The 18,523-nt window shown below is 52.3% G+C and overlaps 1 protein-coding gene and 1 long non-coding RNA gene across 2 annotated transcripts in view; both read right to left on the bottom strand.

Annotated features, from left to right (window-relative positions):
- The window catches only part of ESAM (endothelial cell adhesion molecule), an 83,400-nt gene extending 79,676 nt beyond the window's left edge, over window positions 1-3,724 (bottom strand). Inside the window, exon 1 of the mRNA XM_032769992.2 lies at window positions 3,629-3,724. Coding sequence (XP_032625883.1) covers window positions 3,629-3,671 — 43 coding nt within the window. The 5' untranslated portion in view covers window positions 3,672-3,724. The remainder of the gene's footprint in view (window positions 1-3,628) is intronic.
- A 9,350-nt stretch (window positions 3,725-13,074) lies between these two features.
- LOC142047891 (uncharacterized) lies at window positions 13,075-17,607 on the bottom strand. Its single transcript, XR_012657190.1, has 2 exons — window positions 17,000-17,607; window positions 13,075-13,784 (listed from the first exon to the last, which is right to left on the bottom strand). It is a non-coding gene; the product is annotated as an uncharacterized LOC142047891 (long non-coding RNA).
- Window positions 17,608-18,523: the final 916 nt, after the last annotated feature.

The following is an 18,523-nucleotide window of genomic DNA, read 5'->3' as shown; positions in this document are numbered from 1 at the left end:
CCACTCCACCGTTGGAGACATTAAAGACATTCACAGTGTCACATACACTGACGTGTGAAAGCCACGATTGGTTTGCGTGTACCTGAAATGGGAATGAGTGTTCTTTCCCCTTCAGAAGTTCTGTTCTCTTCATTGATTAAGATTTGTAATTTTTTAAAATTTCCCGGTTCATGTTACATAATAAAATTATATTTTTGGAACAAAATTATCCTTTATTAGTTCACAACATGTGTGGTCTGATGCTGAGCAGGTCTCACACTCACCAACTTCCCGTTCCTTCACTTTGCCACATAACCCATAACATCTCCACAGACATTATCACTAGGTGCATTGACAATGTTATAGCCCTACGTACGCAGCACTCACTACAAGATTCATACTGGGCTGCAAATGAGCAAGGCCAGGTAGACCCCCCTGCAGCACCACACGCACTACTCTGGCTCAGTATTAAAATGGTCCTTCAAAGCCTCCCTGAGCCATACAGCTTCATGCTGAGCTCTTCTAATAGCCCTTGTATCTGGCTGTTCACATTTAGCAGACAGCCACTCCACCTCCACCCCGGGGGAAACGTTTCCCCCCAGCTTCACAGATATTATGCAGAACACGGCAGACAGCTATAACCACTGGGATATTTTTCTCACTGAAGTCCAAGCTTGTAAGTAAACACTACCAGCAACGTGGGCGGTCAGTGACACAGCTGTTGGGGGAGGCTAGCCCCTTGCCCCTTCTGTTCAGCTCGCCCTTCCCTTTTGCCCCCCTCCCCTGCAGTAGCCCAGAGCACCCTCACCGCGACCCCGGCAGTGGCCAGCTTTGGTGTGCTGGGGGCCAGCCCAGGAGCGCCGGGCAGTTGCGCCCCAGCCCCGGGTGCTTCGGGTGGCCAGGCCATCCCCAGCCCCTGTGCTCTGGGCAGTGTGGCCCCAGCACCAGCTGCCTTAAGTCCCTGCAGGAGCAGGAGGGAGGCCGGCCAGCCAGGGGAGAGCACAAGGAAACACATGAGGGGGCCTGGCCTGGGGGCGGAGCATGAGCATGGCCATGCTAGGCTGTTTGGGGTGGCACAGCCTCCCCCTGCCTCTGATACCTGCTGCCCATGGGCAGCAACCCATCAAACACTCAAAGGCACATTCAACTGTCATTCTGCACCTGCTGAACCTGTAATTGAATTGTTCCTTGGTGCTGTCGAAGTGGCCAGTGTACGGCTCCATGAATCAGGGGAGCAAGGGATAGGCTGGCTCGCCCATGATCACTATTAGCATTTCAACTTTCCCAAAGGCAATTCACCAATCAGGAAAGAATGTCCCTGCTTGCAGGTTCCTGAACAGCCTTGTGTCTTAAAGACGTGAGCATCGTGCCTGACCAGCTCACATCGATGTCAGTAAAGCGCACTGCACTCTGCACTGATGCAAGCGCTCCTGGTGAGGAAGTGCACCATCGACACCAGGAGTCTAGCGCGTACATGCACCAGCAATGTAATAACTGCAGCAGCTGCATGCTGATGTAACCTTAGGTCGACGTATGTTTGTAGTGCGGACATGGCCTCTGTCTGCCTGTGATCGCCAGCAATAAGATATATCCAGGAGCACTCACTGCAAAGCTGCTGTGGGCTCCCCGGGCAGACTAGGGGCTTGTCTATGCTTAAAACACGACAGCAGCACAGCCGTGGTGCGGCAGCGCTTCAATGTACAGTTCCTATGCCAATGCACTTCCTGTGCCGATGGGCCGGGGTCTCCTGTCACCGTACATAATCCCTTGTCTGGCAACGTCGCACTGTCCACACAGGGACGTAGGACAGCTTCACTACGCCGTGCAGGGCGGTGGCTTTTTCATACCCCCGACTGACGTGGTTAAACCATTGCAATTTTCTAGCGCAGACTGAGCCTAGTATGCAGCACATTCTTCCAAAACTAACACGCTTGTTTGTGACAGCCGCCTAAGCAGACTGATTTGGAAGACCAAGGCTGCTTTGGCAGCCAAACCCAGAGTCCTTTTCACAGAAAAACATTTTGATAACTCCATGACTGGACCTTAGAAATACACCAGGTACAGAGCACACCGAATCCCACGCTAAATCAGACAGGACTTAACAGGCTTGATGCAGGAATCCCTAGATGAACTTCAGTGGCCTGGGTAATGCAGGATGTCAGAGGGGGACAGGGATAGCTCAGTGGTTTGAGCTTTGGCCTGCTAAACCCTGGGTTGTGAGCTCAATCCTTGAGGGGGCCATTTGGGGATTGGTCCTGCCTTGAGCAGGGGGTCGGACTAGATGATCTCCTGAGGTCCCTTCCAACCCTAATAATCTATGATTCTAACAGTGCTTGGAATCAATCTATCATTCCGGGAAGGTCTCTAGGACTACCACAGTTAAGGTTCCCTAATGGTTCTCATTCAAACCCTGTTTTCAGTTGCTTGTAACTTTCCAAAACATTGTCCTTTCTGGTTGATATTTCTGGGGCTCGGTCTCCTTCCATAAAGGTGACTTTCTGTTTGGAAAGTCTGAGCAAATCTCGTTCAGAGAACAAAGAGGCATGATGCATACTCACTGCATTACAAACAAGAGAGACTTACATAAAAAAGTTTGACACTCAGCTGAGAGTAGAAAGCTGAACCTGACAGTCTGTGTAGAGGAAGGCTTCAGAGCCTTTGATGAAAGCTCGGCTCAGTTTGACCCAGGTAGGGGTCAAAAGCCACTGTACCCGTGTGCACGGCACACAAGAAGTAGAGTGTTTAACCTTTGCTGGGGCAGTGGGTGGTAAAGACAGGCTATGCTGTGCACAAGAGTTATGTGCAGTAAGGAAGCAGCTTGGCTATCCAGCCTTTCCCTTCCTCCCTGTACTTTGGGTCCTCCTGCCCAGGCAAGTAGAACATCCACAGCTACCTTGAGACCAGCTGTTTAAAACGCCAGGGACACCCACTGTCCTGTTTCAGGGCACAACCCACCACCCCTCCATGCTGACAGCCTGGGGGCAGGGAGACGCAATCCCTGTGGCTCCATTATCTCACCACTGGCACCCGCACAGGTTTTTGCCCTTAGGCTGATGCGTCTGGGGCCATGAGACTAGAAGGCGCCCAGGCTGGCCCAGAGCTGCAGCGTCCAGGGCTGGCTCCTCCGGGCACAAACTTCTCTCCCCACAGCAGCAGGGCCAGGCGGACCTGGCCAGGGGGCCCGGGTCCCTCCGAGGCTGGCTCGGAGCCTGGGGAAGCGCCTCCAGCCCGCCCCCGGGGAGAGGCTGCGCTCAGCGCCAGGGGCTGGAAACTTGTGCAATGGGTCGGTTCTGCCCAGGCCGATGGGGGGGCTCCTGGTGGGGAGCGGTGACCCCAGCCCGGAGCGGGACGGCGGCCGGAGCCTGCCCGTGCACGGACGGGCAGAAGCGCCGGGGCGATTGCCAGGCTCCGGGCGCTGCACCGAGACACCCTCGGAGGCGCGGAGCCCCCCGATCTGCGGGCTGGGAGCTGAGTCCCGCCCGCCCGCGCCTCGCACCTGCTCCTCTCGCCCTCCGCCGCCCGGGACTGCTCCGGTCCCTGCCCCAGGGAACAGTCCGGACGCCCCCGCCCCCGGACTCTCCCCGGCTGCGCCCAGCTCGGGCGCCGGCCGCGGCCCGGCCGCGTTCGGCTCAGCCTCAGCCTCACTCACCCAGCAGCGCGGCCAGCCCCAGGGCCAGCGGCAGCGGCTCCATCCCGCCGGCTCCCAGCCAGGCGGCTGCAGCGCAGCGCTCATCCCGCCAGCAGAGCGAGCGAGCAGGTGCCGGACCGCAGCCCGGGCGGGAGGAGGAGGAGTCGGGGAGGGGCCCGTTGCCCAGGTGGGCGGCCCCAGCAGGTGGTGGTCGGGGTCAGGCCGGATTCAGGTGGAGGGGCGGCTCCCCAGGCGTGGCGCGGGAGGGGTTGGTCCGGTGTCCGCGGGGAGCGATCCCGGCGCCGGAGGGGTTGGTCCAGTGTCCCAGGAGAGCCGATGGGGGGGGGAGGGGGTGGCGGGGGAAGGCGCTGGTCCGGTGTCCAGGGAGAAGGGGGGGGGCGCTGATCCGGCGCGGGAGGGGTTGGTCCGGTGTCCCGGGAGAGCCTACGGGGGTAGGGGGGCGCTGATCCGGCGCGGGAGGGGTTGGTCCGGTATCCCGGGAGAGCCGATGGGGTGGTGGGGCGGGGAGCGCTGATCCCGGCGCCGGAGGAGGTCTCCTCTTTGGCACTGCCCAGCCAGCAGCGGCCCAGGAGCTGGAGCCTGCTCGATAAGCTCCTGGCTTTGCCCCATGGGGCTGCTGGCTGCCACCCCCACCCCCGTTTGACACAAGGCTGAGGGGAAGCCCCAGGGTTAGGTCTCCGATCGAGCCAGGCTCTAGTCCCCTGGGTGACCCTGGGCCAGTCCCTGGTTCCCGACCTCACTAGGTCCAGCTGCAAAATGCAGAGAACAACTCTTCCCCCGCCCCCCCCCACACACACACTTCCTCGGGTGGGGAGGGGAGCTCAGCTCAGCTCTTCAGGGCAGAGAGGTCTGAGTGTAGGTGCAGGGGCTGGCACACTGACTCCCTGTTCAGTCCACAGCACCACTGGCCGTAATAAGATACCTGCTGCAGGATGCTGGCAGGGAGAGAAGCCCCTCCGTCCCAGCCACACTGGCCCAGGGGCTTGGCTCCCCTCTTGGCTGATAGCTGCTCTCCTAGGGAAAACCTGCCCCACAGAATGCAACCTGGGGCAGTGGGGGTACAGCAGGGAGCTGAGGCTGGCAGGCCTGTACTTTGTTACTTACAGGACCGGAAAGGTGTGTGTGTGTGTGTGTGTGTGAATCATTAACTCCCACACACACACACACACACAACTGTCCCTTCTCTTTCACCCACATCAGCTGCCCCTATCTATTTACCATGCCAAATGGTCAAGCCTCTCCCTGTCCCTATCTGGAGAAGAGCAATTTACTCACCCATAGCTGGGCTAGGGCCTGGTCCTGCCACAGACACCTCGTGAGATCTCACTGTAGGATCAGTGTCAATAGTCAGTAGCCTTCAGGTGCTGGCAGCTCAAGGGTTCTTGAGCTTGCTGCCATTGTACCAAGCAGGGGGACCTCAGCTGGAACAGCTGCACAGTTCTGCTCACCCGTCTTCAAGAAAGAGGAATCCAACCTGGAACAGGTGCAAAGAAGGGCTGCGAGGAGGTACTGGGGAACAGAGACATCGGGTTGTGAAGGGGTGTTTCATGGAAGATTGGATCCTGGTTCCAGTGAAGCCAGCCAGCTCTGCACCATTCTGAACTTTGGGGCAAAACCCCTCTTTTTTTAGCTAGGAAATGGAACTGTTAATAAGCCTCCAACCTGGTTTTATGATTTTGTTTTGTATTGTAGCCATTTGTTTCCATCACACACTTGTCTCCTTCCTTCAAGGTTTTTAAGGCCCGGCTTGACAAAGCCCTGGCTGGGATGATTTAGTTGGGGTTGGTCCTGCTTTGAGCAGGGGGTTGGACTAGATGACCTCCTGAGGTCTCTTCCAACCCTGATATTCTATGATTTACTGGAATCTCTGTCTTTCCTTAGCCAATCCTTCATTTGTTTCATTACAAGTGCCATGTTATATAGGAGCACTCTGGAGGCAGGGGGTAACAAGATGACTCTCAGTCCTGGGCAAACAACCTAGCTAGTTTTAAGATGGAGCTTGGTAAATTTAGGAAGAGAACTATGTGACGGGGCTGGACTTGAGGAGCCAGGAGGTCCATTCCAGTCCTATGTTCCTGAGGGGGAGGCTTCCACAAAGGGCTCCAACCTTTGCCCAGCCCACCTGGAGTTGCTGTGCATGTGATTTCTCCTTAGTGACTGACACACAGTGTACGGAGCTCCAAGGTGCGAGCAGCTCTCTTCACACCAGCCTCGCATTCCCACCTCATTTGCAGACCCGCTGCTTGGAGCTGTGTTCTCAGTCTGGCAAGTTTTACTCTAAATTAAAAACAAAACCACCCTGAGTAAACTTAACAGCACAGAGAAAGGGAAACAACTAAACAGAGCCAGACAGAACAAAGCTTCCTGCTTCTGCAATGCCTCCGTGCAGAGCCTATGAGCACTTCAGAGTCTGGCATAGCTCCCCCTTAACACTGACCTACCCAGCACATGGGGATCTGCCTCTCTCATAAACACCAAACTTTAGCATGAAAAAGCAAATCTAGTCCCTGATCCCCAGTGGAGACGTTACACATTCTGCATCTATGTAACTCCTTCAGCTGCAGCCGAAACAGAAACATGCCTTGATCCAGAAGTTACAATTCAGTGATCTCAACTGCATGGAGCGGAGTTGTAGCCATGGTGGTCCCAGGATATTAGAAAGACAAGGTGGATGAAGTAATATCTTTTACTGAATCCACTTCTGTTGGTGAGAGACAAGTTTTCAAACTCCACAGAGCTCTTCTTCAGGGCTGGGACAGGTACTCCAAACTGCAAGGCGGAACAGATTCTCTTATGACTGGAGAGGTATTAACAGGCCCCTCTGCCTTGAATGATCCCTTACAATATGTGCTAACTACTTATGCTAAATAATCTGTTCCACCCTGAAGAACTCCTCTGTGTAGTTCAAAAGCATCTCTCTCACCAACAGAAGTTGGTCCAATAAAATGTTACCTCCCCCACCTTGTCTCCCTAATGAGCTGAACTGGTATGTCCACATACCTCTCTCAGCTATCATTTCAGGCTGCCTCAGACTCCAGCACTGGTTACACTCAATCACACCAATTACTCTATAGGCACACGAGGATTAGAAGTGCACTTTTTAAAAAATAAGAAATGGTAGATTCTGTGGAATCAAGGAATATGAGAGATGCAGGTGCAGGCAGGTTTCCTTCCTCCCCGCTGCCTAGTGCATTTTTCTTTATATCACCAGCAATGGTGAGGAGTGCAGCATGATCCCACTCATCTCTCTGGGTTGCTCCTTCCCAGGTGGTCTCCTTTGGGGCCTGATCCTGCACTTGGAGTCACACAGGCACACTCCGTTGATTTCAGTCAGACTCCATACAGGCACAAAGGTTTGCAAGTGTGGATTCAATACCAGGAGCGGGACCTGCCTTCCTGTCTTTGCAGGAACTGCACAGGCTGGACTCAGCGGGCAGAGCTTTGCAGTCAGTGGTTCATTTTGCCATGTAAGATGGGGCAGGGGTTATGGTGATAAGCGCATTCTTGCACCATGGTTCCCCCTCTCAGCAATAGTCAGCAGCATCATTGGCAGGAAATCCATCTGCTAGCCCTTCCCAGCAACTGACGCAGAATCCGGAGTCCTGAAGCCACTTCTGTAATCCACCCCTCTAAGGACCCCTCTGACTCTGATCCTGAAGGGAGGGGGGGACCTGTATCCCCTCCACCTCAGGCCTTTGGCTCCCTGTGACGTTATTGACGTGAACTGGGATTGTATAGATCATTGTTGCAAAGTCCTGTAGTGGCAAAAAAATCTTGTATAAAGGGGTGAAATAGGGTGTCTAAGACAAAGTAATGGGTTGCTGGTTATGGTATCTGTACGTGTATCATTTTTGTAGTTGAAGTTATGAATATCGGTTCTATACTGTCTGTATTTCAAACTTCTGCGATGCTATGGGTGACACCCCAGAGAAGTTGGTGTCAGCTCTGCCTAGCTTGCTTGATGGCTCATTAAGGACCATCAGCTACACAATTGACCCATGGAGAGAAGGCAGATATGCCTTGTAACCCAGCAAAGTATGCAGGGACTTGCCCATGTGACTCCAGCCTCCTTTTTTGCTGTAATTTTCCACACTAAGAACAAAGAGGTTCTTACACCTGGAAAAGACTATAAAAGGCTGATGCCTCATCTCCATCTTATCTTCAATCCTGCTTCTTACCTCTCGAGGGACTTTGCTACAAACAGAAGCTCTATGTAAAGGACTGATGACCCATCCCAGCTGTGGATGTACTCCAGATACTTGATTGGAACCTGCAGTTTATTCTGTCACGGCTACAAGCCTGAACCAAGAACTTTGTCATTACTGTATGTAATTGATTCCATTTAACCAAATCTAGCTCTCATCTATATCTTTCCCCCTTTATTAATAAACCTTTAGATTTTAGATTCTAAAAGACTGGTAACAGCGTGATTTGTGGGTAAGATCTGATTTGTATATTGACCTGGGTCTGGGGCTTGGTCCTTTGGGATTGGGAGAACTGTTTCTTTTATTAGGTTATTGGTTTTCATAACCATTTGTCCCCATAACGAGTGGCATTGGTATGGTGATACTGGGAAACTTGAGTGTCTAAGTGAATTGATTGTGTGACTTGTGGTTAGCCAGTGAGGCAAAACCACAGCTCCCTCTGGCTGGCTGGTTTGTTTTGCCTTAGAGATGGAAAAACCCCAGCCTTGGGCTGTAATGGCCCTGTTTTAAGCAATTTGTCCTGAACTGGAACTCTGCGTTGGGTCCTGCCAGAACCAGCATCGTTACACTCCTCCAGCCCTGGCCTGATGGCAGCTCAGCACTCCTCTGTCCAGGGTCCTTGACTGAGACCCTGTCCACACAGGGGGCTTAGCTGGTTGGTGTACAATACCATGCACAGGTGATAGCTGTGCCCTCTTTCAATGTCCATCTGTGTACTTATGTTTAAGGCTATGTTTTAGTCACAGGTATTTTTAGTAAGAAAGTCATGAATAGGTCACGGGCAGTAAACAAAAATTCATGACCTGTGCCCTGTGCATGACTTATTATATACCCCTAACTAAAACTTGAGCTGGGGGTGGTCCAGGACCCCCACTGATGCTGGGAGGGAGGGTTGGTGGGACTGGCAGGCTCCCTGCCTGGCTACGACCGGTATGTCCCTGCAAATCCCAGGGGGAGGGGCAGCAAGGGGGGCTCCATCCACTGCTCCCACCGCAAGGGCCCGCTCTGCAGCTCCCATTGGTCAGGAGCGCAGCCCATGGGAGCTGTGGGGGCAGTGCCTCTGGTTGCTAGCAGTGCACAGAGACCCTTGACCCCTCCGCTCGAGCTGGAGGGACATACTGATGGGAAGCAGGGAGCCCCCCCTCCCCCACCAGGTAAACAGACAATGGAATTAAAAAAACAAACACCCCCGCCCCCCATTTGCTTCATGTACCCAAGACAGCAGGGGATGGAACCTGAGACCTTTGGATCTTTAAGTGGGAATTTCTGCTTTCTGAGCAGAGACCCAGCCCCTGTGGCTCACATCCACTCTCAGGCCTGGGCTACATTAGCGAGGGGGTTCGAACCAGGGCCGGCTCCAGGCCCCAGCGCGCCAAGCACGTGCTTGGGGCAGCATGCTGCGGGGGGGATGCTCTGCCGGTTGCCAGGAGGGTGGCAGGTGGCTCCAGTGGACCTCCCACAGGTGGGCCTGCGGAGGGTCCGCTGGTCCCGTGGCTCCAGTGGAGCATCCGCAGGGACGCCTGCGGGAGGTCCACCAGAGCCGTGGGACCGGCGAGCGGCAGAGCGCCCCATGCGGCGTGTGGCCGTGCTTGGGGCAACAAAATGGTTAGAGCCGGCCTTGGTTCGAACTAAGATACTTCGACTTCAGCTACGCTATTCGTGTAGCTGAAGTTGCGTATCTTAGCTCGACTTACCTGGCTGTTCTCATGGTGGCGAGTCGACTGCCGGGGCTCCCCTGCCGAGATAGAGTACGGGCATCAATTAGCGGCTCGATCTATCACATCCAGAAGAGACACGATGAAAATCAATCCCCAATACATCGAACACTACCCACCGATCCGTAGACGTACCCTCAGGCTGAGTGGTTTAGCCATGGGAGGGGGATAGAGCCACACTGCGGAAGCCTAGGTTATATTAACATATGCAGATTTACGCATCTCAGACTAAACTAGAGAAGGTGCTCTCAGCTGAACTACAGAGGAAAAAGGACATTTCTCTGACTGCTCTGGGAGTCTCCCTCACTGTCCAGATACTAACTGCCCCAAGCCATGTTTTGCCAAGAAATACGACTGGGGGCAGACCCCTCCTCTATCACTATCAGTTGAACTCCCACCTCCAGAGCACATTTGCTAGCTTGAGATGAGCAGCCCCAGGTAGGAGAAGAATTTGTCCCTGCCCCATTTCACAGAGGTATCATCCACCTGTGCCCACAGCTAGCAAAAGGCCTAGGCACGAATGGGTGCATTTCACCCCATGTGAACTGGTCTAGGGAACTCTCTAAAAGTAATCGCTTTGCAGCTTCTCTACCATGGAGAGAATGAATATGCCCCAAATAAATTACTAGTTAGGAAAATAAACCTCCAGATGAACACAGGCAATGTTAGCTTGATGCTTAATCAGATTAGGACTGCAGAGTAACAACTTTAACATGTTCTTAAATCAAATCAGGACTTAGCCAAAGCTCTAAATATGAACAAACCGATTAGATTTGTGTGGGGGGCCGAGCAGTAGATTAATCTATTTTATAACTGCAGAGAAATCTATTTCCTATCTTCCTGCACCATCCGTGTCCCTGGCCCCAGTTAGTCAGAGATCATTCCAGCTGAACCAGAGAACCCAGGGGAAGGTGGAGTCAGACAGCCCACCCTGATCTGGGCAATTTCAGGTCACATCCCGCCCCCTTTCTGCACGGCCAACACACACAACACACTGCAGCTTTACGCCAGACATCACGGGCACTGCCCACCTTCTAGCCTTCATGGCCCTGGGCCTTCCTTCAGCAGGAGGCATGATGCTCCCCCGTCAGTACCTGGATCAGTCTGATAAATGCCTGGGCAATGGAAAAAGCTGGGTAATCGAGTGTTCTAGTGAGATGGGGTGTTTGGGCACACCCTGGAAGGGACCCCACCCCAGCACTGTCCACAGGAAGTGGTTCCGCCAAGCCAGCCACTGCCTGGGTTTTCATCTGGAATTCAGGGAGGCACTGCCAGCTGGGAGGGATTTAGTGCAGCTGAGGGTATTTAAGATCTAACACCCTGAAGAAAGGAGCCCTGCCAAGGGAGCTGTACACCCCAGGGCTGGAGCAGGAGCATCAAGGCACCGGAGCAGCTACTCTGGGGAGAGCTGGATGGAGAGCACAGGCAGCTGCTGGGACAGGCACCAGGGTGGCAGGTAGGAAATGGGAAACAAACTTCCTTAAAGCCAGAGGCCTTTCCCCAATTGGTGTGATTTACACCTGCACTGCTGGTGACCGTTCAAACCAGAGCCGCTGCTGATCTCATTGTTCCACACTGGCCCTGTGATAACTATGCATAAAACACCCCAGATATGCTGGAATATTTGAAACAGACAGACAAACTCCCACTCCATTTGGTGCTAGGCTCCGCACAGGACATGAGAACTAGCACGGCGCTAACTGGACGCTGCCACACGGTGCTTGAATTAAAGGGTGGGCTTTACTGGTTGCTATCTCACTAGAGTGCATGATGCCACCCATGCAGCTGTCCTCAAGTGAGGTAACACTTTATGAGCGGCACAGGGCAGGAGTCCCGTCTGGTATGCGGATGTGAATCCAGATTAACTCCTGAAGTCAAAGGATTTATTCTGGTGCAGCTGAGCCAGGGCTCTGGCCCAACATAAGCCTGCAGCACAGCTGGGTGATTGTTAAACCAGAACGAGAGAGGCACTGGTGCCCCTAAGCGTTGTGAGCAGCAGAGATCATTCTTTGCAGCAGGGCGCCCTCTGCTGGAGCCAGCGCAAATCATGCAGGATCCAGTCCTGCAAAGTGCCGGCTGCCTACAGCTTCCAGGAGCAGAGGTTGCCTGGCAAAGGCCCTGAGCACCTCCCAGGTCCAGTAGAAAACCTTGTATAGTGATGAGCTGGAAGAGAGTGGGTGAGTTTAAAGCTGGGTTAGCACTAACCTGAACATTCAACTTATCTCCTATCAGCTGTTTTGCTTGCTACACTCATCTCTTCTGACTCCTTGGCTTGTGAGGTTTCACCACCTAGACGCACTCGGTGAGGCAAATTCAGTGGTGGTACGTGACAGGATGTAAGTGGTCAGGAGTCTGTTAGCGTAACTCACGCCTTCTTTGGCATCCCACTGTGTAAATGACACCAGCCTGGACTCATTTCTGAACTTGGCCCTGTAACTGCAACGTTACTGTCCGCCCTTTCCCAGCGAATCCATCCTAGATCACACCCCCAACAAGGGAACATGTTTCAAAAGGACCTTGCAAAAATCAACACTTCTATCTGCTCAAAGCCTCACCGAGAGCCAAACGTGTAACAGACCTACTGATCTTCCTGGGTGACGGACTCAGAATTTTATGCAACTCACCATTTTTGTGGAAGCACATTTGGTCCTCGCATGCGCCTTACCCTTCTGTTTATTTAATGATTGCTAATACTTGGTTTCCATGCTGTAAAGCATTATCCACCGAGACCCATGAATTCTTTAGTAATTAAAATACGTAGAATCCAGGATTTAGGAGCTAGAGGTAGGAAGCTGTGAGGGACAGAAAGGAGAACACAGACAGAGGGTAGAAGAATGGAGGGGGAAATGTGGAAATAGAGTAGAAAGGGGAAATGATGGAGAAGTAGGAAAAGTGACTAGTAAAAGGAGAACAGGAAATACAGGGAGAAGTGAAAAAAGAGAAAGGGAATTTTTAACATGGGAAATGTAGAAATGGCAATATCCTGACACAGTGTTCATACAATCAAATCCACCTATGGTTGGATGGAATTCTCTGGCCTGCGTGGTGCAAGTCAGACTAAATGATCATTGTGATCATGTCTGGCCTTAAAAATCTAGATTCATGACTTAGAAGGTCAGAAGAGACCATTGGGATCATCTAGTCTGATCTCCTCTAAAGCACAGGCCAAAGGATGTCCCTCAATTGTTTGTTTGAACCAGAGCAGATCATTTAGGGAAAAAAACAACTAGCCTTGATTTTAAAATTGCCAGGGATGGAGAATCCACCCCAGTCTTTGGTGAGTTGTTCCAATGGCTAATTACCCTCACTCTTAAGAACATGCACCTTGTTTGCAGGCTTCAACCTCCAGCCATACGATCTTGGTATAACTTTATCTGGTAGTTTGAAGAACCAATCATCAAATATCTGTTCCCCATGTAGATAATTACAGACTGATCAAGTCACCTTCTCTTTGTTAAGGGGTTAAGCTAAACAGATTAAGCTCGTTTTCTAAATGCATCAAGGGGGAATGTGACTAGACATAAAATCATGCAAATATATGTAAATATATTCCAGAATTGTGACTCTCAGACTCCTGACAAGTTGCTATTTCAGCCCCCAGTGTTAAAGTTTTACTCACTGCTGCTCCAGGTGGCTTGTCAGGCATGTTGGGATCTTTTGAGTTAAATGGGCTATAGCCATTTTAAAGGAGTGTAATAACTGCAGAATATTAATGAGGCCGCACTGGTGAGTGACACATGGAATAGCCGATTTCCAAGCAGCTGCCCATCTATGGAGCAATGACTTGGTCTCAGAATTTTGGGAGTGACACCTCCTCCCTGGCTAGTTCCTGAATTTGAGACATTTTCATGATGGAGGAGCAGGAAAAGGTCCTCACCAACATCCTGGATGTATAAATGAGCCAAGCCAGATACACGTGGAATGTGCAGGCAGAGGCCACTGGCTGGAGTGGTGAATCTTGGGGCCCTGAGAGGTCACTTGGTGGCTGCTGCAGCTTCTCTCCACGCTCATGGAGAGGCTGATTGTAGGTTTTGGTGCCTGGGGAGGAGTCGCTGGATGTGACAGCCTCTTGGTGCACACACAGGTGGCCAGTGTGCATTGCTCACTGCAAGGTGGACCAGTCGTGTGGTGCGTACAGAGATCCCAGTCTGTGGACACTGAATGCATTGGGTGCAATGGGAAGATCTCTGGGCACAGCAGACACTTCACTCCTGAAGGAAACGGATCACTCAGCCTCTAAAACACAAAGGAAACAGGATGTCAGCATGTATGGCGGGTGCAGACCCTTGAGGTCACTAGGCATTTGGCCGCATGACATCCCCTGAGAGTTTGCTCAGCATGCCCATGCAGCTCACATGGTGCAGTGGGTGTTCTGCAATGGCTGGTGGGTGCCATGGCTTCTCCCTGGCCATGGCGTGGCTCCTGGGGGAGATGGGTGCTTGGTCCCAGCTATGGTATGCCCATTACACGCCACAACAGGCCATCAGTGCATGGGGTCAGGATCTGCACACAGAAGGACTTGATTACAGCAGCATAAATATTTGCTAGGTGCTGTGCTTATGTTGCAGTCTCTGGGTGTGACGGGTGCTCCATGCACACATGGCTCAGTCCCTGGGTGCCCCATATGCCCAGGAGCAGTTCCTGGGTGTGATGGGTGCTCCATATGCACAGGGCAGAGGCCCTAGGTGCCCTGTATGCATAGGGAGTGCTTACTGGGTGTAATGGGGGCTCCATGGACACAGAGCAGAGTCTTACACAAGGAGCAGCGGCTGGATGTGCCCAGATGTGCATGCAGCCTTGCCTGGTGGACCCTGCATGGGCACTTCCACTCTCCAGGGCATCCAGCTGTGGACTGGTGCCTCTGCTCCTGCTGTCAACTCACTCTCCAAACCCCATTCTACCCTAAATCCCAACACAGGTTGCCTGAACCCAGGCAGTTCACAGGAGTTTTAGCTCCACACCCACTGTCTATGCCTCCTTGGGCTCAGCAAGCCTAGGGTGGGGGGCTGTGACCTGACAAAGTGCAGCCAGGGGCAAGGCAGAGAAGGGGATGCAAAACGTGCCTCCGCCAAGGATTCTTCCCCAAGGGAAGCAATGGTGTTCAAGGAAACTAAAGGAAAGTGCTTGGCCATTAGCTCTGCTAGAAAAGCCTTTGGATGAGGCTTGTGTGCTTGGAACCGAATAAAATCTACTACTAGGTGGATTCACAAGAGGCTGGTTTGAAGTTCTGTTTAATTTATAATGTAAAAACCATCCTGCCCACCGCCTAAGGTCTCTGCAAACCAGGGGCCCAGTCCTGCTGTCAGTGAAATGAAAATGGGAAGTTACAGCAGCTTGGTCTTAGCTGATTTCTCTTCCGCCCCGTACGCATCACCTCTGCATGTGGCCCAGGCACAGAACAGCCACCCCTACACAAACACTAGTGCAGTTCAGAGAAGTAACAGCCCTTCTGGCTTTCACTGCCTCTGACTTTGGGCAGGGGGAGCAGGTAGGGTGACCAGACAGCAAGTGTGAAAAATTGGGACAGGGGGTGGGGTAATAGAAACTTATATAAGAAAAAAGACCCAAAAATCAGGACTGTCCCTATAAAATTGGGACATCTGGTCACCCTAGGGGCAGGTGAGGGAGGAGCAATGGACTACAAGATGCAGTTTAGGTACATTGATATACAGACAGTACTGTGGGGGAATGATTTGGCCAAAGATACTAGGTCAAACCCTGCTCTACAAGAAGTGATATGGCATCTTTTTGTCCCTAGAGAGCAGACAGGACCTTTCATGTATGATCCCATCCAACAGATGCAGAGAGAGACGGTAAACAGCACAGGGTACACTGCATCATCTTCAGCAGGATGAGGGTCAGGAGTGAATCTCTGCAGGACTCCAAATCCTGGGGTATTTCCCCACTTACAAAGCAAATGGTTATTTTGCACAGAACAGCACGAGCCTCCTCGGTGAAGGTATGTTACATTCTTTGTTCTCCTCCAAACACGTCCTGTTCTGATTGCCACAATGGTTAGACACTTCTCTACGCCAATCAGAAGCACTTCTGTGGCACTACGCTATGTAACTGACCAATCTCAAGAGCAAAGCAAACAATCCAAAAAAAACCCCCAGGCTCTTCTGAGGACAAGTTGTAGAGCAAGTGAGATATGAACAGACACTGCCCAAACGTCTCCCAAAACAGAACCAGACCATTTAAAAAAAAAAAAAAAAGTGTGACACTCCACTGGGCTCAGCCTTACCTGCCTAGCTGGGCTTTCCCTTGGAGCAGGGATCCTTGTCAATAGCCACAAAGCAAACAGCAACAGCACCACACTGTGTTGGTAATTGTGACCTGCAAGAGCTTTTCAGAAGAAGGTTATGTGCTTTGCTTGGCATTTTGGTGTCTGGGGCCTGTAACAGATTTTATACAGAGAACAAATGCTTTCCCACAGTCCCTGTAGCAGGACGTATTGCGGGATGCTGGCTGGAAGATGAGGGCAGTTTTGAGTAACTGGCTCTGATCTTACTGCAGGAGGCTGGAGGAGGAGGGTACCTGTCCTGGGGGAAGTGCAGAGGTTTGGGGCTCATGAGCTCATTGCTTGTACAGACACAATGGCTAGAAACGCACTCCCTTCAGAAGGCTGGTCTTCCACGGTGATACTGGCACTTCCCTGCTCCATGCTGTCTCCTGCAACAGCAGGACCTTGGGTTAGCTGGACAGGACACTAGGAAACAGCTAGGTGAACACCCTGCCACTGCCTTTAGGCCTGGCTGGCTGGCGTATATAGCATCATTTCTTTGCACTGGTTCCATATCAGATACTGCACCAGTCTCAGGGGCCTTTCAAACCCTTAAGAGACCAGGGCTGGTCTGAGATAGTTTGTCTCTCCCTCCCCAGGCCAATACGATAGCTGCAACTGGGTCTACAGGCGCAAGGACTTTGCTGAACTGAGCCTTTAATTCTCAGCACCTCATTGAAGAGACTGATAGACTAAGGGCAACGCCACAAGCGATTGTGTGGGAAAAGACGAGGAAACTAAGAACTAAATCAGTGTGGATTGGACATGAAGCACTGGAATGGGTTCCCTAGGGAGGTGGTGGAATCTCTTTCCTTAGAGATTTTAAGGTCAGGCTTGACAAAGCCCTGGCTGGGATGATTTAGTTGGGGATTGGTCCTGCTTTGAGCAGGGGGTTGGACTAGATGACCTCCTGAGGTCCCTTCCAACCCTGATATCTATGATTCTATGAGCTAGCCAAGGATGGGGTGGGGAAAGAGCAAAGGCCAAGGAGGAGAGGGAAACCCCCTGTTTAGCGGAAGGGAGAGAGTTCGAACTAGGGCAATGAGAGGCAGAGAAAAGGGACTGTTTAGGCTGGATATTAGGAAAAGCTCGGGGTAAGAATGGGAGCCCAATCACCTGCACCACTGAACACGAGCCGAACAAAATACCGGTAACCAACAATACTCACATCACTTGTCCTTGCAGAGACCGATGGTGCAAGTGTCTCCGGTATGCTCCGCCCTCTCACTACATTTGGTCAGGCTCCCAGAAGGCCACATTTTATGCTGTTCTTTATCTGCACCAGAAATCTCAGGTCAGCTTTTCCATCCGTGCAGGAAGCACCACTCAGGATCACTGACAGTGGCTCCACCGTTCTGTGACTGTCTCTTCGGTTTGGCTACTGACCCCCTCCCCCTTGGACCTCTCTGTCCTCCTCTATTCTGGCAAGGTCAGACTAGCTCTTGCAGGGCTGTATAGCTCCACTTTCCCCTTCCGCTCTTAGCTGGCCAAGCTTGCAAGGCCTTACGCCCAACTTGTGACCTGTCGATCACGCCACCACTTTTCAACACGGCAGCCCATCAATTCCAGAATTTCAGGGAATGTTCTAGGCATCAACGGGCAGACCTCTATTGATTTGGGAGGAAATCTGAAAATGGAAAGAGGGAAATGTGGTACACACAGCGCCCCAGCCTCTAACAGAGCCAGAGCGTCAAGCAGCTCCGCAATTGTCTATAGATCAAAGAAAGGCTGATGGCACCCTTTACTGCCTTCCAGCATAACCCCATCTCAGCGCTGTCCAGCCTCTCAAGAGTTATAATACATGGACACGCTGAGCGTCTGATCTCCTAAAGAGAAAGGAGACAAATAATGTTGGGTGGGGAAGGAGGACACGTGCTCTGTCTCTGGCATGCGGGAGGGAAGGGGAAATTGAGGGACCCTGGTATGGGGGGACGGGTGCACACAGTCATTGGCATGGGGTGGAGAATGGATGACTTATGGGAGGAAGCCAGAATAAGGGGCACACACAACTCCTGGCAAGGGGAGATTGGGGGACCCTGTTATGTAACAGGGGGAAGAGTGGCGGGCACAGAGACTCTGCTATGGCAGGGGAAGGGAGAATGGGGAGACGGACCCAGGCGTGAAGGAGGGAGCAGTGGGAATCAATGGGAGTCCCTACAGTAGAGAGGGGATGGGAGGTGGGACCCAGGGAAGGGTGCACGTGCCCCCTGGCGGGAGCAATGAGATCAACCAACACAAGCTGCGATGTGCATGACCCTCTAGTATTTCTAGTCTTCATTGTCACATTCTTCCTCCTTCCCTCCTCCACATCGACCTCATCTGAAGGCTCAGCCTCCCCCACCCCTCATGCTCATGGTTTCTCGGCCATATCTCTAAAGCTTTAGCTGTAATTCCAGTGCCTACAACTGGTCCACAACTAGGATCAGTTTGCACTCAGAAACACGCAGCCCTACAATCACGTCGTACACATTCCACGTGGAACTTGTGGGCCCTTCCATAACCATGCTCCAGCCTAGCCTCTGCGTTTTCCTTCAAGGATGTTTCTTCCTGTTGGAACCCACCAGCATTAAACCATGTGGCTTCCTCAAGAACTTTTGTAGCGGTCCACACAAGACTGCAGACAGAAGGGGACAAACACTCAAAAAAGAGTTAACGCCCATCTCAGCCAGTTACTAGCACTGTGCCAGCAGCA

Source organism: Chelonoidis abingdonii, chromosome 18, assembly GCF_003597395.2.
Source record: "Chelonoidis abingdonii isolate Lonesome George chromosome 18, CheloAbing_2.0, whole genome shotgun sequence".
Lineage (NCBI taxonomy): Eukaryota > Metazoa > Chordata > Testudines > Testudinidae > Chelonoidis > Chelonoidis abingdonii.
This window is presented reverse-complemented; position numbering and strand designations above follow the sequence as displayed.